The sequence below is a fragment of the Neofelis nebulosa genome, chromosome 13, assembly GCF_028018385.1.
Source record: "Neofelis nebulosa isolate mNeoNeb1 chromosome 13, mNeoNeb1.pri, whole genome shotgun sequence".
Classification (NCBI taxonomy): domain Eukaryota; kingdom Metazoa; phylum Chordata; class Mammalia; order Carnivora; family Felidae; genus Neofelis; species Neofelis nebulosa.
In genome coordinates, this window is record NC_080794.1 from 56,962,820 (window position 1) to 56,985,562 (window position 22,743).

General features: G+C 41.8%; 1 protein-coding gene across 11 annotated transcripts in view; it reads right to left on the reverse strand.

Moving 5' to 3' along the window:
- Nucleotides 1-15,187: 15,187 nt before the first annotated feature.
- Nucleotides 15,188-22,743, reverse strand: part of CPEB3 (cytoplasmic polyadenylation element binding protein 3) — a 195,719-nt gene continuing 188,163 nt past the window's right edge. For all 11 annotated transcript variants that reach the window (XM_058697163.1, XM_058697157.1, XM_058697160.1 and 8 more), the window contains one exon: nucleotides 15,188-21,035. In XM_058697163.1, the coding sequence (XP_058553146.1) occupies nucleotides 20,808-21,035 (228 nt within the window). In that variant the 3' untranslated portion in view covers nucleotides 15,188-20,807. The remainder of the gene's footprint in view (nucleotides 21,036-22,743) is intronic.

Below are 22,743 nucleotides of genomic sequence, written 5' to 3' on the forward strand. Positions count from 1 at the left end.
CAGCAGGCAGAACAAATACCAAAAAAATTTATACCTAAGCCTATCATATTTAAACTGCAGAAAGCCAAAGGCAAAAATTTTTGAAACAAGTCCAAGTGGGAAAACTCCTTACTTATACAGGAAAATGATAAAAATTCATCAGACTTTTCTTCACAAACCATGCAAGCAAGAAACGGGTGGAGTGAAATATGTAAAGTGGTGAAAGTAAATAAACCCCACCAACCTACAATTCTGTAACAAGCAAAATTAACCTTTAAAAGTGAAGGAGAGGGGTGCTGGGGTGGCTCAGTCGGTTAAATGGCTGACTTGCTCAGGTCATGATCTTGCAGTTCGTGGGTTCGAGCCCTGTGTCAGGCTCTGTGCTGACAGCTCAGAGCCTGGAGACTGCTTCAGATTCTGTCTGTCTGTCTGTCTGTCTCTCTCTCTCTCTCTCTCTCTCTCTGTGCTCCTCCCCCACTTGTGCTCTGTCTCTGTCTCTCAAAAATTGAATAAACATTTAAAAAAAATTTTTTTAAGTGAAGGAGAAATAGGGACACCTAGGTGGCTCAGTTGATTTAGTGTCTGACCAGCTCAGGTCATCATCTCACTGTTGATGTGTCTGAGCTCTGCATCGGGCTCTGTGCTGACAGAGCCTGCTTCGGATCTTCTGTCTCCCTCTCCTGCCCCTCCCCAGCTTATGCTCTTTCTCTCTCTCTCTCTCTCTCAAAAATAAACATTAAAATAAAAAGTGAAGGAGAAATAAAGATAAAAACTAGTTCTCAGACAAAAATTTAAATCTCTGTAAAGGAAGGAAGAACACGAGAAGGAATAAATAAAGGTAAAATAACACCTTTAACTCTTTGTGTGCTTAACTGATCTAATAGAAAACTTTTCAAAATAATAGTAACAATACAAAAGCTAAGTCAAAGGGACACATGCACCCCTATGCTTATTGCAGCATTATTTACAATAGCCTAAGTATGGAAGGAGCCCAAGTGTCCATCAATAGATGAATGGATAAAGAAGATGTGATGTGTATATGCACAATGAAATATTCAGCCATAAAAAATGAAATATTGCCATCTGCAATGACAGGGATGGACCTAGAGACTATAATGTTAAGTGAAATAAGTCAGTCAGAGAAAGACAAATACCGTATGATATCACTCATATGTGGAATAAAAGAAACAACGAAAGGAGGAAAAAAAAAAAAGAGAGGCAAACCAAGAAACAGACTTTTAACTATAGATAACATAAGTAACATGAGTGACAGCCATGTAATAAGGGACAAGAGGAAGGAATTGGAAATACTCTCTTATAAGTTATATGGCACTACTCGGGAAGCACAGTACAGTGTTATTTCAAAGTGGACTTAGAGTAGTGTGAATGTAAACTGCATACCTTAGGGCCACCAGTAAAAATTTTGTAAAATAAGTCAGACTGAAAGAAAATGGAATTTATAATTTGCTCAAAAGAATCCAGAGAAGGTAGAAAAGGAGTTTGGGAAATTTTTAAAGAAACAAAAAATGATAACAATGAATAAAAAACAGCTAAAATGTGGTAGATATTAATCCAACTGTACCAATAATCACTCTAAGTATAAATCATCTAAACACACCAAGGCAGAGACTGAGAGAATAGATTTAAAAAATAAGACCCAACTACATGTTATCTACAAGAAACCCACTTCATTGTTTGTTTCTTTGTTTTCACAACCCACTTTAAATATAAAGATACAGATTAAAAGTAAAGGCATGGAATCACTTCATACCAACTAGGATGGCTACTATCAAAACAAACAGAAAATAACAAGTGTTGGGAAGAATGTGAAGAAATTGGAACCCTTGTGCACTGCTGGTGGGAATATAAAATGGTATCACCACCATGGAAAACAGTATGGTGGTTCCTCAAAAAAATTAGACATATAATTACAATATGATCTGGGAGTTCTGTTTCTGAGTATCCAACAGAATTGAAAGCAGGATCTTGAAAAGATATTTGCCAAACCCATTTTCATAGCAGCATAATTCACAAAACCCAAGAGACAGAAGCAACCAAAGTACATCAATGGATGAATGGATAACAAAATGTGGTACAGACCAACAATGAAATATTACCTTTAAAAAGGAAGGAAATTCAGAGTTGCCCAGGTGGCTCAGTTGGCTAAGCATCCAACCAACTCTTTCCTGATTTCGGCTCAGTTCATAATCTCACAGTTCATGAGACCAAACCCCGTGTCAGGCTCTGTGCTGACATGCTCCACTTGACTGAGCCAGCCAGGCACTCCTGAACAACACATTTTTAAATAACAGGGGTCAAAGAAAAAATCTCAAGAAAAATTAAAATCATATTTTGAATTAAATGAAAATACAACATCAATTTGTTGGATGCAATGAAAGCAGCACATAGAGGGAACTTAATAGCATTTAATGTGTACATTATAAATGAAGAAAGATTTAAAATCAAAACCTAAGCTTCCCCTTCAGTAAGCTATAGACAGAAGAGTAATATAAGACTAGCACAAGCAGAAAAATTAAAATTCGAGCAAAATACAGTGACACTGAAAACAGGAAAATGAGAAAAAAGTCAATGAAGCCAAAAATGTTGGTTCTTTGAAAAGATCAATAAAATTGATAAACCTTTGTCTAGCTAGAAGAAAAGAAAGAAACGAAAGAAAAAAAAAATACTGAGAGGCAGTAGAGGCTACCACTACTGAGCCCATGGACATCAAAACGATAATAAAGGATTATAAACAATTCTATCCCCACAGATTTGATAATTTACATGAAACAGATAAATTCTTTGAAAGGTATAATGCACCAAAACTCAAAGAGAAAGATACTCTAAATAGATTCAAATATATTAAAGAAATTGAATCAATCAATAACTTTCCAAAACAGCAAGCACCAGACTCAGATGGTTTCACTGATGAATTCTACCAAACATTGAAAGAAAAAAAATGATACCAATTTTCTACAATGAAAATAAAAGTAGAGTGAACACATTCCAACTCATTCTGTGAGGAGAGCATTATGCTCATGACAAATCAGATAAAGATATTATAAAAAAAAACAAAACTACAGACCAATCTCTCACAGATGCAAAATGCAGATGCAAAAATCCTCAAAATATTAGCAAATCAAATCTAACAATGTATATATAGAATTATACACTATGACCAAGTGGGTGGGCTTTATTGCAGGCATAAAGGGCTGATTCAACATTCAAAACTCAACCCATAACCAGTAAAGAAATCGAATTGGTAATCAAAAATCTCCCAAAAAACAAGAGTGCAGGGCCAGATGGCTTTCCAGGAGAATTCTACCAAACACTTAAGGAAGAGTTAACACCTATTCTCTTGAAGCTGTTCCAAAGAATAGAAATGGAAGGAAAACTTCCAAACTCTTTCTATGAAGCCACCATTACCTTGATTCCAAAACCAGAGACCCCACTAAAAAAGAGAACTATAGACCAATCTCCCTGATGAACATGGGTCCAAAAATCCTCAACAAGATATTAGCCAACTGGATCCAACAATACATTAAAAAAATTATTCACCATGACCAAGCGGGATTTATACCTGGGATGCAGGGCTGGTTCAATATCTGCAAAACAATCAGTGTGATTCATCACATCAGTAAAAGAAAGGACAAGAACCATATGATCCTTTCAATAGATGCTGAGAAAACGTTCAAAAATCAATTCATACACAAAAATGCTGATTCACCCCAATGTTTATAGCAGCACTATCAACAATAGCCAAATTATGGAAAGAGCCCAAATGTCCATCAATGGATATGATGAATGGATAAATAAGATGTGGAATATATAAATACAATGGAATATTACTTGGCAATCAAAAAGAATAAAATCTTGCCATTTGCAACAATGTGGATGGAACTAGAGTGTATTATGCTAAGTGAAGTAAGTCAGTTAGAGAAACACAAATACATGATTTCATTCATATGTGGAATTTTTTTTTTTTTTAATTTTTTTTTTTCCAACGTTTTTTATTTATTTTTGGGACAGAGAGAGACAGAGCATGAACGGGGGAGGGGCAGAGAGAGAGGGAGACACAGAATCGGAAACAGGCTCCAGGCTCCGAGCCATCGGCCCAGAGCCCGACGCGGGGCTCGAACTCACGGACCGCGAGATCGTGACCTGGCTGAAGTCGGACGCTTAACCGACTGCGCCACCCAGGCGCCCCTCATATGTGGAATTTAAGAAACAAAACAATTGAACATAGAGGAAGGGAAGGAAAAATAAGATAAGAACAGAGAGGGAGGCCAACCATAAGAGACTCTCAAATAAAGAGAAATGAGGGCTGCTGGAGGGAGGTGAGTAGGTGGATGGGCTAAATGGGTGATGGGCATTAAGGAGGGCACTTGTTGGGATGAGCACTGGGTGTTATATGTAAGTGATGAATCACTGGGTTCTGCTCCTGAAACCAATACTACACTGTATGTTAACTAGCTTGAATTTAAATAAATAAATTTTTAAAAATCAATTAATAGAATCCATTACATCAACAGGCCAAAGAAGAAAAATCGTATGACCAACAGATGTAGGAAAGCATTAGATAAAACCCCCATTCATTATAAAAACTAGCAAAGCAGGACTAGACAGGAACTTCAACCTGATAAAGAACAACTACCAAAAACCTACAGCTAATATCATACTTAATGCCGATGATCTAGATGTTTTCTAAGCTTAGAAATAAGGATGGTGGGGGAGGGGGGAAAGTGGGTGATGGGCATTGGGGAGGGCACCTGTTGGGATGAGCACTGGGGGCTGTATGGAAACCAGTTTGGCAATAAATTATATTTAATAATAAATAAATAAAATTAAAAAAAATAAGGCAAGGATGTCTTTCCTCTCACCATTCACTCCTATTCAGTATTATACTGGAGGTCTACCTAATACACTAAGAAAAGGACATAGAAGATACACAGATCGGAAGGAAGACAAACTCTTCCTTTGTGGATGATATAGGGTTGTTTGTAGACAAGGAATCGACAAACCCTCTTGGAAGTGATTATAGCAAGGTTGCAGGATATAAGGCTAAAAAGTTCATTGCTCTTGTATCTACTAGTATTAGCACCTCCAAAATGAAATGCTTAGTTATAAATCTAAAAAATATGTGCAAAATCTGCATGAGGAAAACTATAAAATTCTAATGAAATAATAAACAGATATGTCATATATTCATGAAAAAACACTCAATATTGTTAAGATGTCAGTTCTTCCCAATCTGACCTATAGAGTCAATGCAATCCCAATCCCAGCAAGTTATTTTGTAGATATTAACAAACCAATTCTAAAGTTTCTATATGAAAGAAAAAAAAACTTAAAATAGCTAACAATACTTAAAAAGAACAAAATTGTGGGATTGATACTACCTGACTTTATGACAATAAAAAGCTACAGTAGTCAAGACAGGGTGGTACTTGGGACACCTGCGTGGCTCAGTCGGTTCAGTGTCCAACTCTTGGTTTCGGCTCAGGTCATATCTCACCATTCGTGAATTCGAACCCAACATCAAGCTCTGTGCCGTTAGTGTGGAACCTGCTTGGGATTCTCTCTCCTTCTCTCTCTGCCCCTCCCCTGCTTGTGCACACTCTCTCACACATGCACTCTTTCTCAAAGTAAAGAAACAAAAAAAAACAAGATGGGGTGGTACTGGCAAAAGAAAAGACAAATCAACACAGCAAAATATAAAGCTCAGAAAGAGACTCTCACAAATACAGTCAACTGATCTTTAACAAAGGAACAAAGACAGTTTTCTCAAAAAATAATGCTGCAATTGGACATCCACATGCAAAAGAAGTGAATCTAGACAGATACTTTACACCTTTTACAAAAATTAACTCAAAAGACATCTTAGACCTAAATGTTAAATGCCAAACTATAATACTTCTGAGATAATAACAAAGAAGAAAATCTAGATGACCTTGGGTTTGGTGGTGAGTTTTTAGATACAACATGAATAGCATGGTCCATGAGAGAAGAAAATGACTAAGTTGAACTTCATTAAACTTAAAAACTTCTGCCCTGCAAAAGACACTGGTTTTGTTTTTTTAATGTTTATTTTGAGGATCAGAGAGAGAGGGAGAGAGAGAGAGAATCCCAAGCAGGCTCTGGCTGTCAGCACAGAACACAACGTGGGGCTCCATCTCATAAACTGTGAGATCAGGTCCTGACCCAAGATTGTGTCAGACACTTAACCGACTGAACCAGCCAGGCACCAAAACAAAAGACACTGTTAAAAGAAGGAGAAGACAAGCCACAGACTGGGAGAAGATATCTGCAAAATGCACAGAAGACCTGTATCCAAAATATACAAAGAACTCTTAAAACTCAACAATAAGAAAACAATCAACCCAATGTAAAATATGGGCAAAGATCTGAGCATACTTCTCCCAAAGATAATACAGATAACAAATAAGCATATTAAAAGATGTTCAACATCATACATCATTAGGGGATTGCAAATTAAAACAATCAGATGCCACTACACACCTATTAGAATAGCAAATCCCAAATACCAAAGATACCAAATGCTGACAAGATTGTGAAGGAACAGGAAGCCTCATTCATTGCCGGTAGGAATGCAAAATGATACCACCACTCTGAAAGACAGTTTGGCATCCTCTTATGAAGCTAAACATAGTCTTATCCGATGATCCAGCAATCATGCTCATAGGTGTTTACCCAGATAAGTTGAAGACTTATGTTCACCAAAAAAGCTGCACATAGATGTTTATAGCAGCATTATTCATAGTTGCCAAAAACAAGAAGCAATCAAGATGTCCTTCAGTTGGTGAGTGGGTAAACTGTGGTCCATCTAGACAATGGATAATTATTCAGCACTAAAAAAGTAATGAGCTCAAAGCCATGAAAAGACATGGGAAAAATCTTAAATGCATACAGCTTAGTGAAATCAGCCAGTCTGAAAAGGCTACATACTATGTGATTCCAACTATACGACATTTTGCAAAAGGCTCACACTACAGAGATGGTATAAAGATCAGTTGTTGCCAGGGGTAGGGATGGGGGTGGGGCAGGGATGAATAGCTGGAACACAAGGGATATTTAGGACAGTTAAACTATTCTGGATGATGCTATAATGATGGATACATGACAAGATGCATTCATCAAAACCCAGAGAAATGTACAATACAGAGAACAAACCCTAATGTAAATTATGGACTTCAGTTAATTTGTCAAAATTGATCACTTACAACACACGTATGACACTAATGCAAGATTTTAATAGGGGAAACTTGGGAGGGGGTCTGAATGGGGTCCATGGGAACTCTGTCTTATTTGCTCAGTTTTCTGTGAACTTAAAATGAATTTAAAAAATAGGCACATGACAAAAAAAAACAACAACACCAAAAAAATCCAATTAGAAAATGGGCAAAAACAGAGACATTTCACTGAAGAGGATGTAGAGATGGCAAAGATCCAAATGCACATGAAGAGATGTCCAACATTCCTGGCCATCAGGGAAATGCACATTAAAAGCACAATGAGGTATTACTGCACACCCAACAGAATGGCCAGCCTAGAAAGGAGTGACAAAACCAAATGCTGCAGGAGACACAAACTGGATCACTTACACATTTCGGTTGGTATGTAAAAAGGTACACCCACTCTAGAAAACAATTTGGTAGTTTCTTTAAAAACTAAACATGATACAGGGCACCTGGGTGGCTCAGTCGGCTAAGCGTCCGACTTCGGCTCAGGTCACGATCTCACTGTCCGTGGGTTCGAGCCCCACGTCGGGCTCTGTGCTGAGGGCTCAGAGCCTGGAGCCTGTTTCGGATTCTGTGTCTCCCTCTCTCTGACCCTCCCCCATTCATGCTCTGTCTCTCTCTGTTTCAAAAATAAATAAACATTAAAATAATTTTTTGAAAAAAAACTAAACATGATACTACCATATGACCTTGCAATTGCACACTTGGGCGTTTATCCCAGGGAAACTGAAGACATATTCACACAAAAACCTGGACATGAATGTTTGTATAGCAGCTTCATTTGTAATGGTCCCAAGCTAGAGACAATCCAGATGTTCTTCAACAAATGGTGAAACAATGTCTGTACATCCATACCATGGAATAGCACCTGGCAATCAAAAGGAAACAACTACTGATACAACAACCAAGACGAATCTCTAGAGAATTATGCTGATTGAAAAAAGCCAACCAGGTTATAAATTGTATGCTCCCATCTATATACCATTCTTGAAATGAGAAAGTCCTAGAACTGGAGAACAGGTGAGTCATTGCTTGGATTAAGGGGGGGAGGTGGGAATGGGAGAAAAGTGGGTACAACATGAGTGTTATTCCTTGTGGTGATGGAAATGCTCTTTGCATAAATGTCAATATTCTGGTTGTAATATTTAATCTAGTTTTGCAAGATGTTAAGAGAAAACTGGGTAAAGAATACATGGGGTCTCGGTCATTTCTTACAACAGTATCTGAATCTATAGGTATTTCAAAATGAAGTTTTACTATAGATGCTGGAGAGGATGTGAAGAAACAGGAACCCTCTTGCACTGTGGTGGGAATGCAAACTGGTGCAGCTACTCTGGAAAACAGCGTGGAGTTTCCTCAAAAAATTAAAAATAGATCTACCCTATGACCCAGCAATAGCACTCCTAGGAATTGACCCAAGGGAGACAGAAGTGCTGATGCATAGGGGCACTTGTACCCCAATGTTTATAGCAGCACTTTCAACAATAGCCAAATTATGGAAAGAGCCTAAATGTCCATCAATTGATGAATGGATAAAGAAATTGTGGTTTAGGGGTGCCTGGGTGGCTCAGTCGGTTAAGCGTCCGACTTCAGCTCAGGTCATGATCTCACAGTTCGTGGGTTTGAGCCCCGTGTCGGGCTCTGTGCTGACAGCTCAGAGCCTGGAGCCTGTTTCAGATTCTGTGTCTCCCTCTCTCTCTGCCCCTCCCCTGTTCACACACTGTCTCAAAAATAAATAAACATTAAAAAAAAATTTTTTTAAGAAATTGTGGTTTATATACACATGGAATACTACATGGCAATGAGAAAGAATGAAATATGGCCTTTTGTAGCAACGTGGATGGAACTGGAGAGTGTGATGCTAAGTGAAATAAGCCATACAGAGAAAGACAGATACCATATGTTTTCAGTCTTATGTGGATGCTGAGAAACTTAACAGAAGACCATGGGGAAGGGGAAGGGAAAAAAAAAGTTAGAGAGGGAGGGAGCCAAACCATAACAGACTCTTAAAAACTAAGAATAAACTGAGGGTTGATGGGGGGTGGCAGGGAGGGGAAAGTGGGTGATGGGCACTGAGGAGGGCACCTGTTGGGATGAGTACTGGGTGTTGTATGGAAACCAATTTGACAATAAATATCATATTAAAAAAAACAAAATGAAGTTTTAATGTTAAAAAAATATCAACCCAACTTAAAAAAATTAGACTATTTGGAAGTAGGGCCAACAGATCTTGAATGCTAAACAAGACTTTTTTTTTTTTTAAGTTTATTTCTTTATTTTGAGAGTGAGAGAGAAAGAGAGAGGCAGGCCATGAGCAGGGAAGGGGCAGAGAGACCAGGAGAGAGAGAATCCCAAGCCGGCTCTGCACTGTAAGCCCAGAGCCCGATTTGGGGCTTGAACTTACGAACCGTGAGATCATGACCTGAGCCAAAATCAAGACTGGGGACACATAACCAACTGAGTCACCCAGGTGCCCCAAGACTTTTTTTTTTTTTTAATATTTATTTTTGAGGGCAGGGAGGGGCAGAGAGAGAGGGAGACACAGAATCTGAAGCAGGCTCCAGGCTCTGAGCTGTCAGCACCGAGCCCAATGTGGGGTTTGAACCCAGGAACTGTGAGATCATGACCTGAGCCAAAATCAAGACTGGGGACACATAACCAACTGAGTCACCCAGGCGCCCCTCCAAACCTTTTCAACTAACCTATCCTCTCTTGGTCTCACTTGCTGATCCAATTCCTGTCAACAAGTTCTGTCCCAATCTACACCCTTTGCTAAAACATTCACTCAGCCTCAGCCTGTCAACTTTGTGCCTTCCATTTCAGTTCCTGAGAGCTACTCTCTTCCAAACAAAGTTCTCATCAGGGGTGTTTTTGGCCTCTCTGAGCTCAACAAGCATCTCCCCGTGCGCCCCGCCCCTTTCATAGCACCCCTGCCTGGACTTGGCACAACAGATACTGTTTGTGACAGAGCACAAGATGGTTCTGTTATTTATATGGCTGCTCAGGCTTTGTCTCCTTGCCTGCGCATTCCTCTGACTACTCCTTTTTCTTTTTAATTTTTAAACGTTTATTATTTTTGAGAGTGGGGAGAGGCAGAGAGAGAGGGAGACACAGAATCAGAAGCAGACTCTGGCTTTGAGCTGTCAGCACAGAGCATGACATGGCACTAGAAGTCACCAGCCATGAGATCATGACCTGAGCTCAAGTCGGAAGCTTAACTGACTGAGCCACCCAGGTGCCCCAAACAAGACTTTGTAGAAGTCACGCAACACAGGCACCGAGACAGTAACTGGCTTTCAATGTGTGATGCTCAGCCGTCAGTTGCAGAGATCAGTGGGTGGAGTTTTTTTTAAGTTTATTTCTCTACCTCTTCCTGCAAATTGACTAAATAAAATTTTTTAAAAAGTCAACCCGCTCCCGGATGTTGGTAGGCTTAAAGAAGGGCAGAAAGGAGCCTGGAGGTGGGAAGAGGGTGATTGGGAACAGGGAAATTGAGGTCTGGGGGACTGGGAAAGCAGGCCAGTCCAGAGGGACAACTGCTGGCAAAGACCACTGGAAATCTAATCTGATTATTCGGGAGTCTGAAAAGTGGATTCTACGGAAGTTGCCTGTAAAGAATTCCAAGTTGCCCAAGCATCAGTTTTACCTTTTGCAGAACTGTTTTTAAAAAAATGCACCGTTGAACAGAAAAATGCACAGATTGGCAGTGCAGAGGTCAATGAGTTCTCACAAACTAAAAGTCACCAGCACCCCAAAAGCTGCCTTCGTGCCTCCTTTCAGTAACTCCTGTGCCCATTTATATAAATGGGAGTCCTCTGTTATATACTTTTTGTGTCTGGCTTATTTTGATCAACATTCAGTTTGTGAGATCCTTCTGTGATGCTGTACAAACTTAAAGATCTTCATCCTCCTATTGCTCTAGAGCATTCCATTTGTGGATATGATGCAATCATCCATTCTAATGTTGCAGGCCATGTGGACAGCTTCCAGTTTGGGGCTATGTGATCAATGCTAGGATCATTCCTGTACCTGTCTTTTGAGAACATGCTACATATTTCTGTTGGGCATAGGAGTGAAAAACCTGAGTCATAGGTTATACACACATTTAGCTCCTATAAAACAGTTTTCTCAAATGGCTGCACCACTTTACATTCCTACCAGGGCTTATCTAGAGCCTCCCTGACACGTAGTATTTTCATTTTTATTCATTCGTATGGGTATTGATTGGAACGGTACTGTTTGGTTTTTTTTAATGTTTATTTACTTTTGAGAGAGACAGAGACGGAATGCGAGTGGGTAAGGGACAGAGAGAGAGGGAGACACAGATCTGAAGCAGGATCCAGGCTCTGAGCTGTCAGCACAGAGCCTGACTCGGGGCTAGAACTCATGAGATGTGAGATCATGACCTGAGCCGAAGTCTGACGCCCAGGCGCCCCCAGTAGTGTTTTTTTTAATGTTTATTATTTTTGAGACAGCATGAGCAGGGGAGGGGCAGCGAGAGAGGGGGGACAGAGGATCCCAAGTGGGCTCTGTGCGGACAGTGGGGCTCGAACTCATAAATAGTGAGATCATGACCTGACCCGAAGTTGGACGTTCAACTGAGCCACCCAGGCCCCCCAAACTGTGGTGGTTTTTTGGGTTTTTTTTGAAAATATTTTCAATGTTCATTTATTTTTGAGAGACAGAGAGCGTGAGCGGGGGAGGGGCAGAAAAAGAGGGAGACACAGAATCCGAAGCAGATTCCAGGCTCTGAGCTGTTAGCACAGCTGTTAGCACATGGGGCTTGAACCCACGAACTGCAAGATCATGACCGGTGCTTAAGTCAGACACCCAAGTGACTGAGTCACCCAGGCACCCCTGTGTTTTGGTTTTCATAAGTGATGAAACTGAACAAAAGGGCCGTGTGTTTGAAAGGGGAGGCCTAGCACCCAAAACGACTCCTCGCCTTAGGGATCCAAACTGCCTTGGGAGTTTTTCTTCGATTTACGAAGAGTCTCGTTGGTTTAGGCCTGCACTGAAGGTGAGAAGTTGGAATGTTTCCAATATACTTAACAATTCAGCTGGAACTTTTTTTTTTTTTTTTTTTTTTTAAGAGAGCGAGAGCGCATGTGTGGGAGGAAGGACAGAGAGGGAAAGAGAGAGAGAGAGAGTCTGAAGCAGGCTTTGCACTGTTAGCATGGAGCGGGACTCTGGGCTTGATCCCATGACCCTTGGATCATGATCTGAACCAAAAGCAAGAGTCTGACGCTCAACCAACTGAGCCACCCAGGTGCCCCTCGTTACTAAGGGATACTATTGACACGGTGCATTTGTTTCAGGCGTGCAATGGTCACCATATTAGTGACGGAGTTAGTTACCCTCCGTCACTTTATGGGGTCAATCCAACATTACTGACTATATTCCCCATGGTGTGTGTGACATCCTTATGACTTATTTTGTAGCTGGAGGTCTGTACTTTTGATCTCCTTCACCCATTTCGTTCCCCTCTCCCCGTCCCCTCTTCTGTTTGGCAACCATCAATCTGTTCTCGTATCTGTGAGTCTGGGTTTTGTTTTGCTTTGTGTTGTAGATTCCACGTAGAAGCGAAATGACAGTTCGAACCGCCTTAAAGATTTGACCGGTGACAACAAAGAAAAGGAGACCTGGGCTGCCCCTTGCGGGCCAGAATGAAACGCGGAGGAGAGCGCACACGCGGTTCCGGCCAAGCCCTCTTTACCTAAATCCAAACAACGCCCAACTCAGGATTTCATTCCACGGTCCGCAACACCGGGTACCGGACAGAGTCAGGGTGACTTCCAGTTATCTGTTCTAGTGGCTTCATTCCAGCTGTCTATCTGTGGGGACCCCCTGGGTCCCCCAGAGTTGATCTGAAGAGGATTTCAAAATGAAGGCATGTGAGATTCAAAAGAAGAAAACGCAGCTCTGTCAGAGCTTCCCTTACCTGACTAAAGGCACCAACTCCGGAGAGCGAGGCTGCCCTCGCCGGCCTCTCCGAGGAAGGTTTCGCTGGTGGGAAAGAAGGCGGGAAGCGCTCACACCTGCATCAACACACCTCATCACAAACTTCCTCATTTCTTCTCCTGCAAACCCGCTCTTTCCTAAAGCCACCATTTGAAGCGCTTTTCTCCCCCTCCCTTTCTTCCATTAAGTTAGGTTAGAAACCCCACCCCTAATTCATACACCTGGGAGTAGTCTAAAGGTATTGAATACCGTAACCCACATCATACGAATAAGCTGTCCTCTCTCCTGTTAATCTGCCTGTCGTCAGTGAATTCCGAGGCTCCTCATCACTGAACCTAAATGGGTAGAGGAAACGGTTTTCTTCTCAACAGCCCGGTGAATAGCAGGTGGGACCCATCAACCGGACTCCCCTCACCCGCTTTCGGGATCATTAACCTATTTAGCACAGCTGTTCCAGTTAAAATAGAATTTTTAAGTCTACCAATTTGAGAGTGCCCAAGTGACCCATGGCTGTGCCAAGGGTCAGGTGCGAAGTCACTCTAGTCCAATTTTAAAGCTGAGTGCTCATCTGTGTTTGCGGATGAGGAGTCCCCCAGCTTTTGGCAGCCAGGGCGCGTCCCGCACACGTGCTCAGCGGGGTTACTATCGAGCCTGGAGGCTGCTTCCGGCGACCGTCAAACAAGCGCGGGGGGGGGGGGAACTCCAGATTTCTACCCCTAGAAGTAATAGGCTCCCGCTCACAAAGGCACCATTCCCTTCCCTTCTTCCCCCTCCACTCCCAACAGTCAGGACAGCAGAATCTTTTTTTGCCAGGGGACGAAGTTGGGGTCCGAGTCAGCCCAGGAGTCTGAAAGTCGTGTTCCATTTGGTAGTGTCGGAGGATATATTTTTAGGAAATCAAATATAAAAGGGACCTGAAACCTAATATTCTTCTGCCTGTTTTGGAGGGGGCTGCAAGAGGGATCCTGAGGTCCAAAGGTCAAGTGCGGCCTCACGGCCAAGCTCCGACTCCGGCCTCCCGCGTCGGTGCCGGGCTCTGGGGCGCTCTGCTGGCGGCGCACGCGGGGCCCGGCGACCCGAGCCGCCCCTCCGGGCGCCGGGGGCAACCGCGCACCGGCCCGGTTTAGCTTACCCGCAGCGCGTGTGCGCGACCGGGCGCCCCGAGGCCGCGGTCCCAGCGGGGACGGAGGTAGCCTGCGGACGCCCCCAGCGGCCCCCCGCCCCTTCCGGGAGCCGAGCGCCCCGCGCGGCTCTGCGCGCTCTCGTCGGGGTGGCTCGGCGTGCGGGCTCCGAGCCGCTGCTGGGATCCCCTAGGGGCACGAGCGCTGCGCCGCCGCAAGTCCCACCGGCGCCTCCGGGCGCCCCCGTACGGCCCTGGGTCGTGGCGGACACCCGGGGAGCTTGAAAACACCGCGCCAGACCCCACCCCAGACCAGTGAAACCAATCTCGGGGGTGGGACGACGCCTGCACCCGCAGTTTCTAAAAGCTCTCCGAGGGATTCTTTCGTGCAGCCACTTGTGATCTATTTTCTAAAAAGATTAAATTTAGTGCCTACGAGAGAGCTTCTAGCGCGTCCAAAGGAGATACGGGATTTTAAAGACCCACTTTCTGCAGTGATCAGAGAGAGTCTAGTGTAAAAATTAAGACAAAAGGGGCGTACTTAGGTTTTCATTGCCTTTTCTTGATTCTGATTTTGCGGAAAATTGATTTCAAGTGCTGGCATAAAAACCCAACCGCCCCTCTAAAAACCTTGCCTTAAATACACGTGCATTGTGTTAACAAACACCTTCCTGTTTCAAATGTGCTTAAAAAAAAAAAAAAAGTGGGTCAGAGAAAAGGCGAATTTTGCATTAATCTGCTGGAATTCGTCCCCCAGCACCCCCCCCCCCAAGGCCAATCAAGCACATTCGAATGCGCAAATGTTCCCAGATGCAATCCATATACTCCAGGCTATTCCTTAGCAAATGCAAAGGATGACAAGCGTCAGTACTTCATACAACTATATTTAATAAGTTGTTATTACAGAAAAAAATGAAGTCCAAACTACAAAGTTTAAGCAGTTGTAAGCAATAGCTGCATTGAGCTCCGTGTGTAGTCACAGTACTGCAGTTCCATACAAGCAATATTAGTCCAAGCCCCAAAGGCGGAAGCTGAGTAAGGGTTACTAGCAAAAACAATCTAAGAGAACAGGTAATAAAAGATACAATACATTTAAAATTAGTTGTTAGTTGAAAAACAAATACAGAGATCTTAGCTGTGAACACTCTAAAAGTTATGTCCATTGTTTTGACAGCAAAAATACAAATACCTAATACTTTATACCCCCAACAGAACTATATCCAGAAAAGAAAAAGAGCAGAAGTTATCCTGTATTAGCACCCGAGTTTTCTACTTGTTGCCATTAATTCCATCATACAAATTTAAACGTCCCCAAATCACATATCCACTTCTTGACCCATTTTGGGGTATAAAGTCAACAGCATTAATTATAAAATACTCTGTGGTAAAATGGAACACTATTGCAGCTGAGATAGAGAAGTTTGGTTATTATAAAAAAAAAACAACAACAGAAAATGTTAGCTGACATACCATACAAACCGGTGAAAAGGCAACAATCCATACAAATAAGCCAGTTTTAACAAAAAGATACTTTTTTTTTCACTAATCTGTGACTAATCTTTCATTCAAACCTTGCAAGTAGAGATGTCACAATACTCAATATTTAGGTAGGAGCTTTACCCAGTTAAATGCCATTTTGTTGCTAATATAATAGATAAAATGAAAACTAGCAGTTATTTGCTAATTGCATAAATGCAGTACACTCTGCATTAGCCCATGCCTCACTAACAAGCTATAAAACACAAGAAATAGGCAGAAATCTAAGCATAATCTTTATACCACTAAGCAAGAATTTTCCAATTTTCTTCTGTTCCTAATCACTTATTTGTAGTTAATGTAAAATTCCGACCAGTAGTACCCAATTTGAGTTAAAATTTAACATCACAACTTGATCTAATCTATATATTATTTACAAAACTGAATACATAGAGCATACCCAAGAGCCAACTCTGGACACACGTTTCTCCAAGTTCTTGATAACCTCGCCTCCGTGGCAACGGAGCCCGAAGAGGCCATCAAGGACTAGCAGAAACACACCATCCATCTAGAGCAAGTCATTGAATGTTCTGTTTACGCAACACCAGTTTTGCAGTTGTAGAACTTTTTTAGCGTGCTTTAATTTTAGGTGCCGTGACAATGACACGCTGCCTCAGCAGCACAGCTTCAAGGTGAGGTGGGTGGCGGAAAAGAAGCGGGAGGGCAGAGAGATCATGCTCGGAGTGGCCGGATGTTGCCATGGTAAGGGACAAACAAGGGGCACCATCACAGGGGGCAGGTGGGGTGGTGGAGGAAGACGAAGTCTGAGACCGGCCATAGACAGTGGTGACGGCCATAGACAGTGGTGACGTCCGAGTGTGCCTCCTCAGCACGCTGCCGGCACCGGCCAGGGAGGGAGGTCGGGGAAGACCCCGCCATCCAAGTCTAACTACACAGAAGGTGGCGCCCTCTCTGCGGCTTCCTTCCCCTTTCAGTCGTCACCACTGTAAATGCCTGGGCAGAAGGCACCGTCTCACACAGGGACAGCAGTTGGTGGCCGATCTCTCTCTCTCTCTCTCTCATACACACACGCACGCACGTGCACGCACACAGGACACAATGAAGAGTTAGAGGGGAAAAACAATGAATCATTCTGTTGACCTAGCCGGGTTTTCAACCTGGTGGTGTTTCGGTGGGGGTGACTCCATTATCAGGGCCCCAGATCTGACTGCACCTGGTGTTGTATAAATCCACTGTGACATCCCTAGAGAACTGTACTGTGACATCCCTAGTCTTACACTAAACCACTGGAATAAAGGAAAAGGCTTGTCAAAATCTCACATGTTCTGCTCATTCTGTCATTTTATTACCCAATTATCCATTACATTTTCCAATCACTTTACATAACCAACCATGTTCATCGTTGTCACACTATTGTAAACCACATCAGCAAGTTAATACATAAAGCTTTGCATTTCAAAAAACTAGACACTTTAGTAACAATATTACAAAGGTTTTAGCTTCAAAAATAACCGAAAATGAAAAAAATAAACTTTTAAAGAATTAGCATCATAAAATTAATTTATTCCAAGTAAAAATACAAAATAATATTATGACATTGACCAGATATGAAAGTCCCTCCCAGAAACAACTCTATTAATGATTGAGAAAGCACTCCTTAAAGAAAATACGAAATAAAATGAAAAATATGTAAATATGTTTAATTTTTTTCTTAGCAAAAAATCTTTCTAAAAATAACAATGAAAATTTGTCTCAGTACAAAGGCTACATTACTATTGAAAAAATACCAGCATGAAGAAAAGGTACATATTTGACAGTAGAAAAATGATTTCAGTGAATCACAATGTCTAAAGTTTGCAATGAAAATAAATCTGCAATAAAGATTTATGCCTTTTTTCTTTTCTTTTTTTTTCTATTTTTTATACAAACAGTACAAACAGTATTGCACATAACAACAAATAGTCGAGGTTAGGTTATAGCCTTCAAAAAATCGACTAGTTCAAGTGTCACGTCAAGGAAAGGCCACAACAGGACCTGTGATACCCAGGGGCTTCCCAGTCAAGTTGCAGGTCAGAACACCTCTGTGTTTTAAAAAATAATTTTTTTTGAAGGACCCTCTCTTTTAATATAACATTAACAACTTGGGGGGCACATTTATTTACAAAACAAAAGGGAACATGTTATAATTTAATAAACTAAAAAAGTTCTCTTTAAAAAAATACAAACAGAAGAACTCTTTCACAATCCTGGTCAGTCGTGCACAATCAACGCTTGATTATAAATATACAAATGAAGGGAAAGTAGTTTCCACCATCTATCCACAAACTTTCAGCACCAAAGGGAGTTTATTCTTTGTAACCTATTCTTGGTGACCATGGTTCTCACCTTCCCGTCAGCTTCCCGCTGTACAAGCTTCCAGCTTTTTTTTTTTTTTTTTTTTAAATCTCAGTGTTGTTTTAGTACATGAAAGAGGGGTGCTTCTTCAAAAAGTTTTGCTTCTTTCACATAATTAGGTAGATTTCTGTAGGTTAGATATGATCTTTAATATTATAGTTATAAAGCTCTAACTTCTTCATTTTCAAAAAACACAAATAAGCATGAAAAAAATAAAGTTACCATCTGTTAAATCATTTTTCTTGCAGAATTAAATTAATATATATTTTTCTGAATAAACTTACTTAGAAAATATCATTTTCTTTCCTATATTTCAAAATTGAGGTATTGCAAAAGATCATGTCAGTCAGAAAGCATGCCTTTTTCCTTAAAAACAAACAAAAAAATCTTCAGCCAACTTTTGAAAACTGTCTAGAATACAAAAAGTAGTAGTGCATAACAAAATTTCTTGTACAGATGAAAAAAAACCACAAACATAGAAAAAAAAAAACAACAAAACAAACAAACAGAAAACCACAGCTGGGCTGGAAAAAAGCAATTATTACCAAAAAGCCCAGAGGTAACTTCAAAAGGGGAGAATTCTAATAAGCATTTTTAATCCAGTAAAAAACTATTTTGTTTTTCCTTTTTGAAAACAAACTATAGCTTGAAAGCTGGTAATTGCAACTAAACACTGGAGAAACACAACAAAACAAAAACAAGCCATATTAACTTAAGAGACAGGACAAGGACATCACAGCACATAAAAACACAGCGACTTAAATCTATTCTGCAGTGTCATATCCAGTCAGATTGTCCCCAGAACTCCAAAACATAGGAAGAAGATTAAAAAAAAAAAAAAAAGAAAAAAGAAAAAAGAAAAAAGATTTTACATAGTCTCACAATCATTGTGTGTGTTTATATATTACTATCTGCAGCCCAAGAGTGAAGGCTAAAAAAATGTCCACGGTAGTACTAGCAGGCCTTAGTTCTATTCAAGCTTTACAGGATAAATCCAGGGAATTAAGTAGTTACTTTCTCACCCAGACAACCAGCCCTGCCCAGGCCGTCTTATTGTGGATAGACATTTCTTTAGCATCGCCATCACGCAACTTTCTTAAAATGTGCCTAGCTTGTCAATCTGACAACTTATCTCTATATACTGTATATATTCCTAGTGTTTGTAAGCTAAGATGAGCTCTTTGGTTTTCTGGACAAGGTCTGAAGCTATGTAAAATGGTGCAAGCACTAGGAGGTTGTAACTAAGAGCTCATGTGTTAGTTAATAATATACCAGTTATGAACTGTCAAGTTCGTTAATGTCTGACACAGAGGCTTTAAACAGTTAAGTTTGATCACAGTTAGACATAATCACTTTACTATATAAAATAAATTGCACAATATATAACAGAGCACCGCAAAGTACTTCATCTACCGTCCACAAATTTGCTTTAAGATATCCTACACCTAGGTTTTATATTGGTTGTAATATAGGTCATTCTGTTATGGGCTCTTCCTAGTTCAGAAGCATTCCATTTATTGAGGCATGCCTTCCTCCAGTCAATTACCAATTCTTTGAGTGAAAAAAAACTTTTAAAAAAATCAGTATTTTATAGCTTATATAGATTCTTAATTTGTGCATTGTGGGAAGGTTTTATACTAGACATTGGATATAAAATTTATTGCATGCAGCAACCTGATTAAGTAAACATGCAGTCAGAAATAGTGACCTTCCGTTGAAGCTTTCTGTAGTCTATTCTGATCTCCTTTCGGCAGCTGATTCTATCCCTAAATCACAGAAGTGTGTTGTTGGGTTTTTTTTAATTGATACCTTAGCCTGAAGAGAGTATTATGGTATTAATAATACCACCTTAATAGCAGCAAAAGCTATTGCAGCATAAATTTACATAACACTAAAAGATCTAACCAAAATCCTCAGCAAAACAAAATCAAACATGAAGGAAAAATAAAGATTCAGCTTATGAGGTATCCTTACATGTCAAAATAGAAAACTAAAGGCCTATTTTCATGAAGGGTTACCCTTACTCTAAATGACCCCAACTAACGATTGCTGAATTGTTGTGAAGTTTTTGCTACATCTGCCACCTACTCACGAGTATTGCCTTTGGTAAGTCTTCTCCTAGGGGCGACTCTCTAAGTTTCTGAAAATAAGTGCATGCTCCAGTTCAAAAACAATTGGAACAACAACAACAACAACAACAACAACAACAACAACACAGCAACAACAACAACGTACAACAGCAAAAAAAAAAAAAAAAAAAAAAAAAAAAAATCACAGACATCAACCTGATGGCCGCTGATGAGAATGGCAGTCTACGAGTGACAAATCAGGGGTGAGAAATTAAGGTACCAAGCAGACAAAGGTGTGAATCAAAGTGCAAATCAGTACCGTTATACACTCTGCAATTCTGCATTATACTGGACACTGAGTTCAGTAATATGACTGTAAATAATAGTAATAATAAAAAGACCCATTTCTTCTTTAAAAATCGAGAACGAATGCACAGATTTCCAGAACACTGTAAGCCCTGAGGCAGTGCCCTCTCTTTTCCCTCCTTGTTATCTACTCCAGTACTTGTGGCTGGGTCTGCCCTGGGCTCAGCTCCAGCGGAACGGGACGTGCCGAGGGCGGTCGCCTCCCTCCTTCACCAGCGGTTTGTGGAACTCCCGCCCGGCGCGGGAGTGTATGCTCGCCCAGCAGTATTCGCAGTAATACTGCAGACAGGTGACGTTGGCACAGAAGAACGGGGCAAACTTCCCACCACAGCGCGTGCCCTGGCACTCATCACACATCTGATCATCCAGCACGTATGGCTTCACTTCCACCTGGACCCAAAGAGGAAAGACAGGAAAAACTGTTTAGCAAAGCTTCCTCATGTTTCTTTCTTTGAGACTTTACGATACAGCTTAATGACGTGTGTCAGTCAGACAAAGGGGTGAACCAGAGTGCAAATCAGTACTCTGAACTCAGTAGCTCGATTTACAGCTTGTGTGATCACAGGCGAATTCTTAACCTGTCTCTGTGCTTTTGTGTGCTCTATCCGTGTATCTGTGAAGTGGGCACACTTTATACCCAGACACACACACACACACACACACACACACACACACACACACACACATCTATGTGTCTGCAAAACGGGTACAGCGTCTGCCTCCCAGGGTACTGGTGAGGATTAAGAGAGGTAGTATATAGGGGTGCCCGGGTGGCTCAGTCGGTTAAGTGTCCGACTTCAGCTCAGCTCATGATCTCACAGCTCGTGGGTTTGAGCCCCGCGTTGGGCTCTGTGCTGACAGCTCGGAGCCTGGAGCCTGCTTCCGATTCTGTGTCTCCCTCTCTCTCTGCCCCTTGCCTGCTCGCACTCTGTCTCTCTCAAAAATAAACATTTAAAAAAGAATAAAAATAAATTTAAAAAAATAAGAGAGGTAGTGTATGTAAAAGCACACGAGCTGAATCCTGAAGGCCAGGCAGCACCTGGCCACGTGGGATGAGAGAGAGCAGGTCAGGGAGAGGCAGCAGCTGGGACAAAGCGCATAGGCCCTCGAAGGCAGGGCACAGAGTTGGGGACTGGTTTGGTGGCAGCCAGGCTGGGGGGGGAAGAGTCACACTGGCTCCCAGGGCAGGCTGAGATGTGATACTACAGTCAGGCTCTGGGCCTCAGTGTTTTACTGACAAGGCTTCCCAAAGTCTAACATCCCAATACCGTATACAGCAAACTGGAGGGGAAAGCGGAGGGGGCCGGTGAAATCTTAGCTACAATAATTAGACTTTACACTTTTTTGGACTTTATTGCCTTAATTTCCCCCCAAAACTGGAAGCTTCAATAGAGAAGAGCTTTTCGTCACAGCCCTTTAGGGCGTGTTTTATAATTTAAACGAAGCAATGCTGGGTATGTGGAAGCCAGAAGCAAGGGAGAACAGAGTTACTGGAGTTCTCCCCAGGTCCCCTTCCTAGGATCTCAGACAAGGGACATCATTCAGGTTTTTATCTCAAATGTTAGAAATCAGCATGAAGGTGGCAAGTCCGTGATCAGCCCCTTCCCACATAGCCCTCCGGGCCACTGTGGGGAAGAGCCACGGCTGTGGCTACAGAGACAAGGACCTATGGCTTCGTGACGGGGGCTAACTGCCTGGCGATTCAAGATGCTTCTGGGTGTAGCCAGGAGTTTCTAGCAGGACACAAGGCAGGTGAGGGAGAGGGGCAGCAGGGTGGACAGCGTGGGGCAGGTGGCAAAGAGGGCTGACCTAGAATCGGACACTCTACTTTTCCTGGCTCTCCTCCCCTTTGGAGAGTCGTCTGCTGGCCTCCTCTAGCCTTGGGCTCCAGTGCACAGGCCGGTCGGCCAGCCAGCCAGCCAGCCACTCCTTCTTGGAAGATCCACCTGAGAAGACCTGTATCGGCTCCCGGTTACTCAGGTGGAAATGTCCTCACTCTGACTCTAGTTCCCTCCCTCCAGTTTCCCCCTCCTCAACCTGACAAGTTAGTGAAGGGGCTTCTGAAAAATCTCTTGCCTTGATCTCTGCATCATAATTA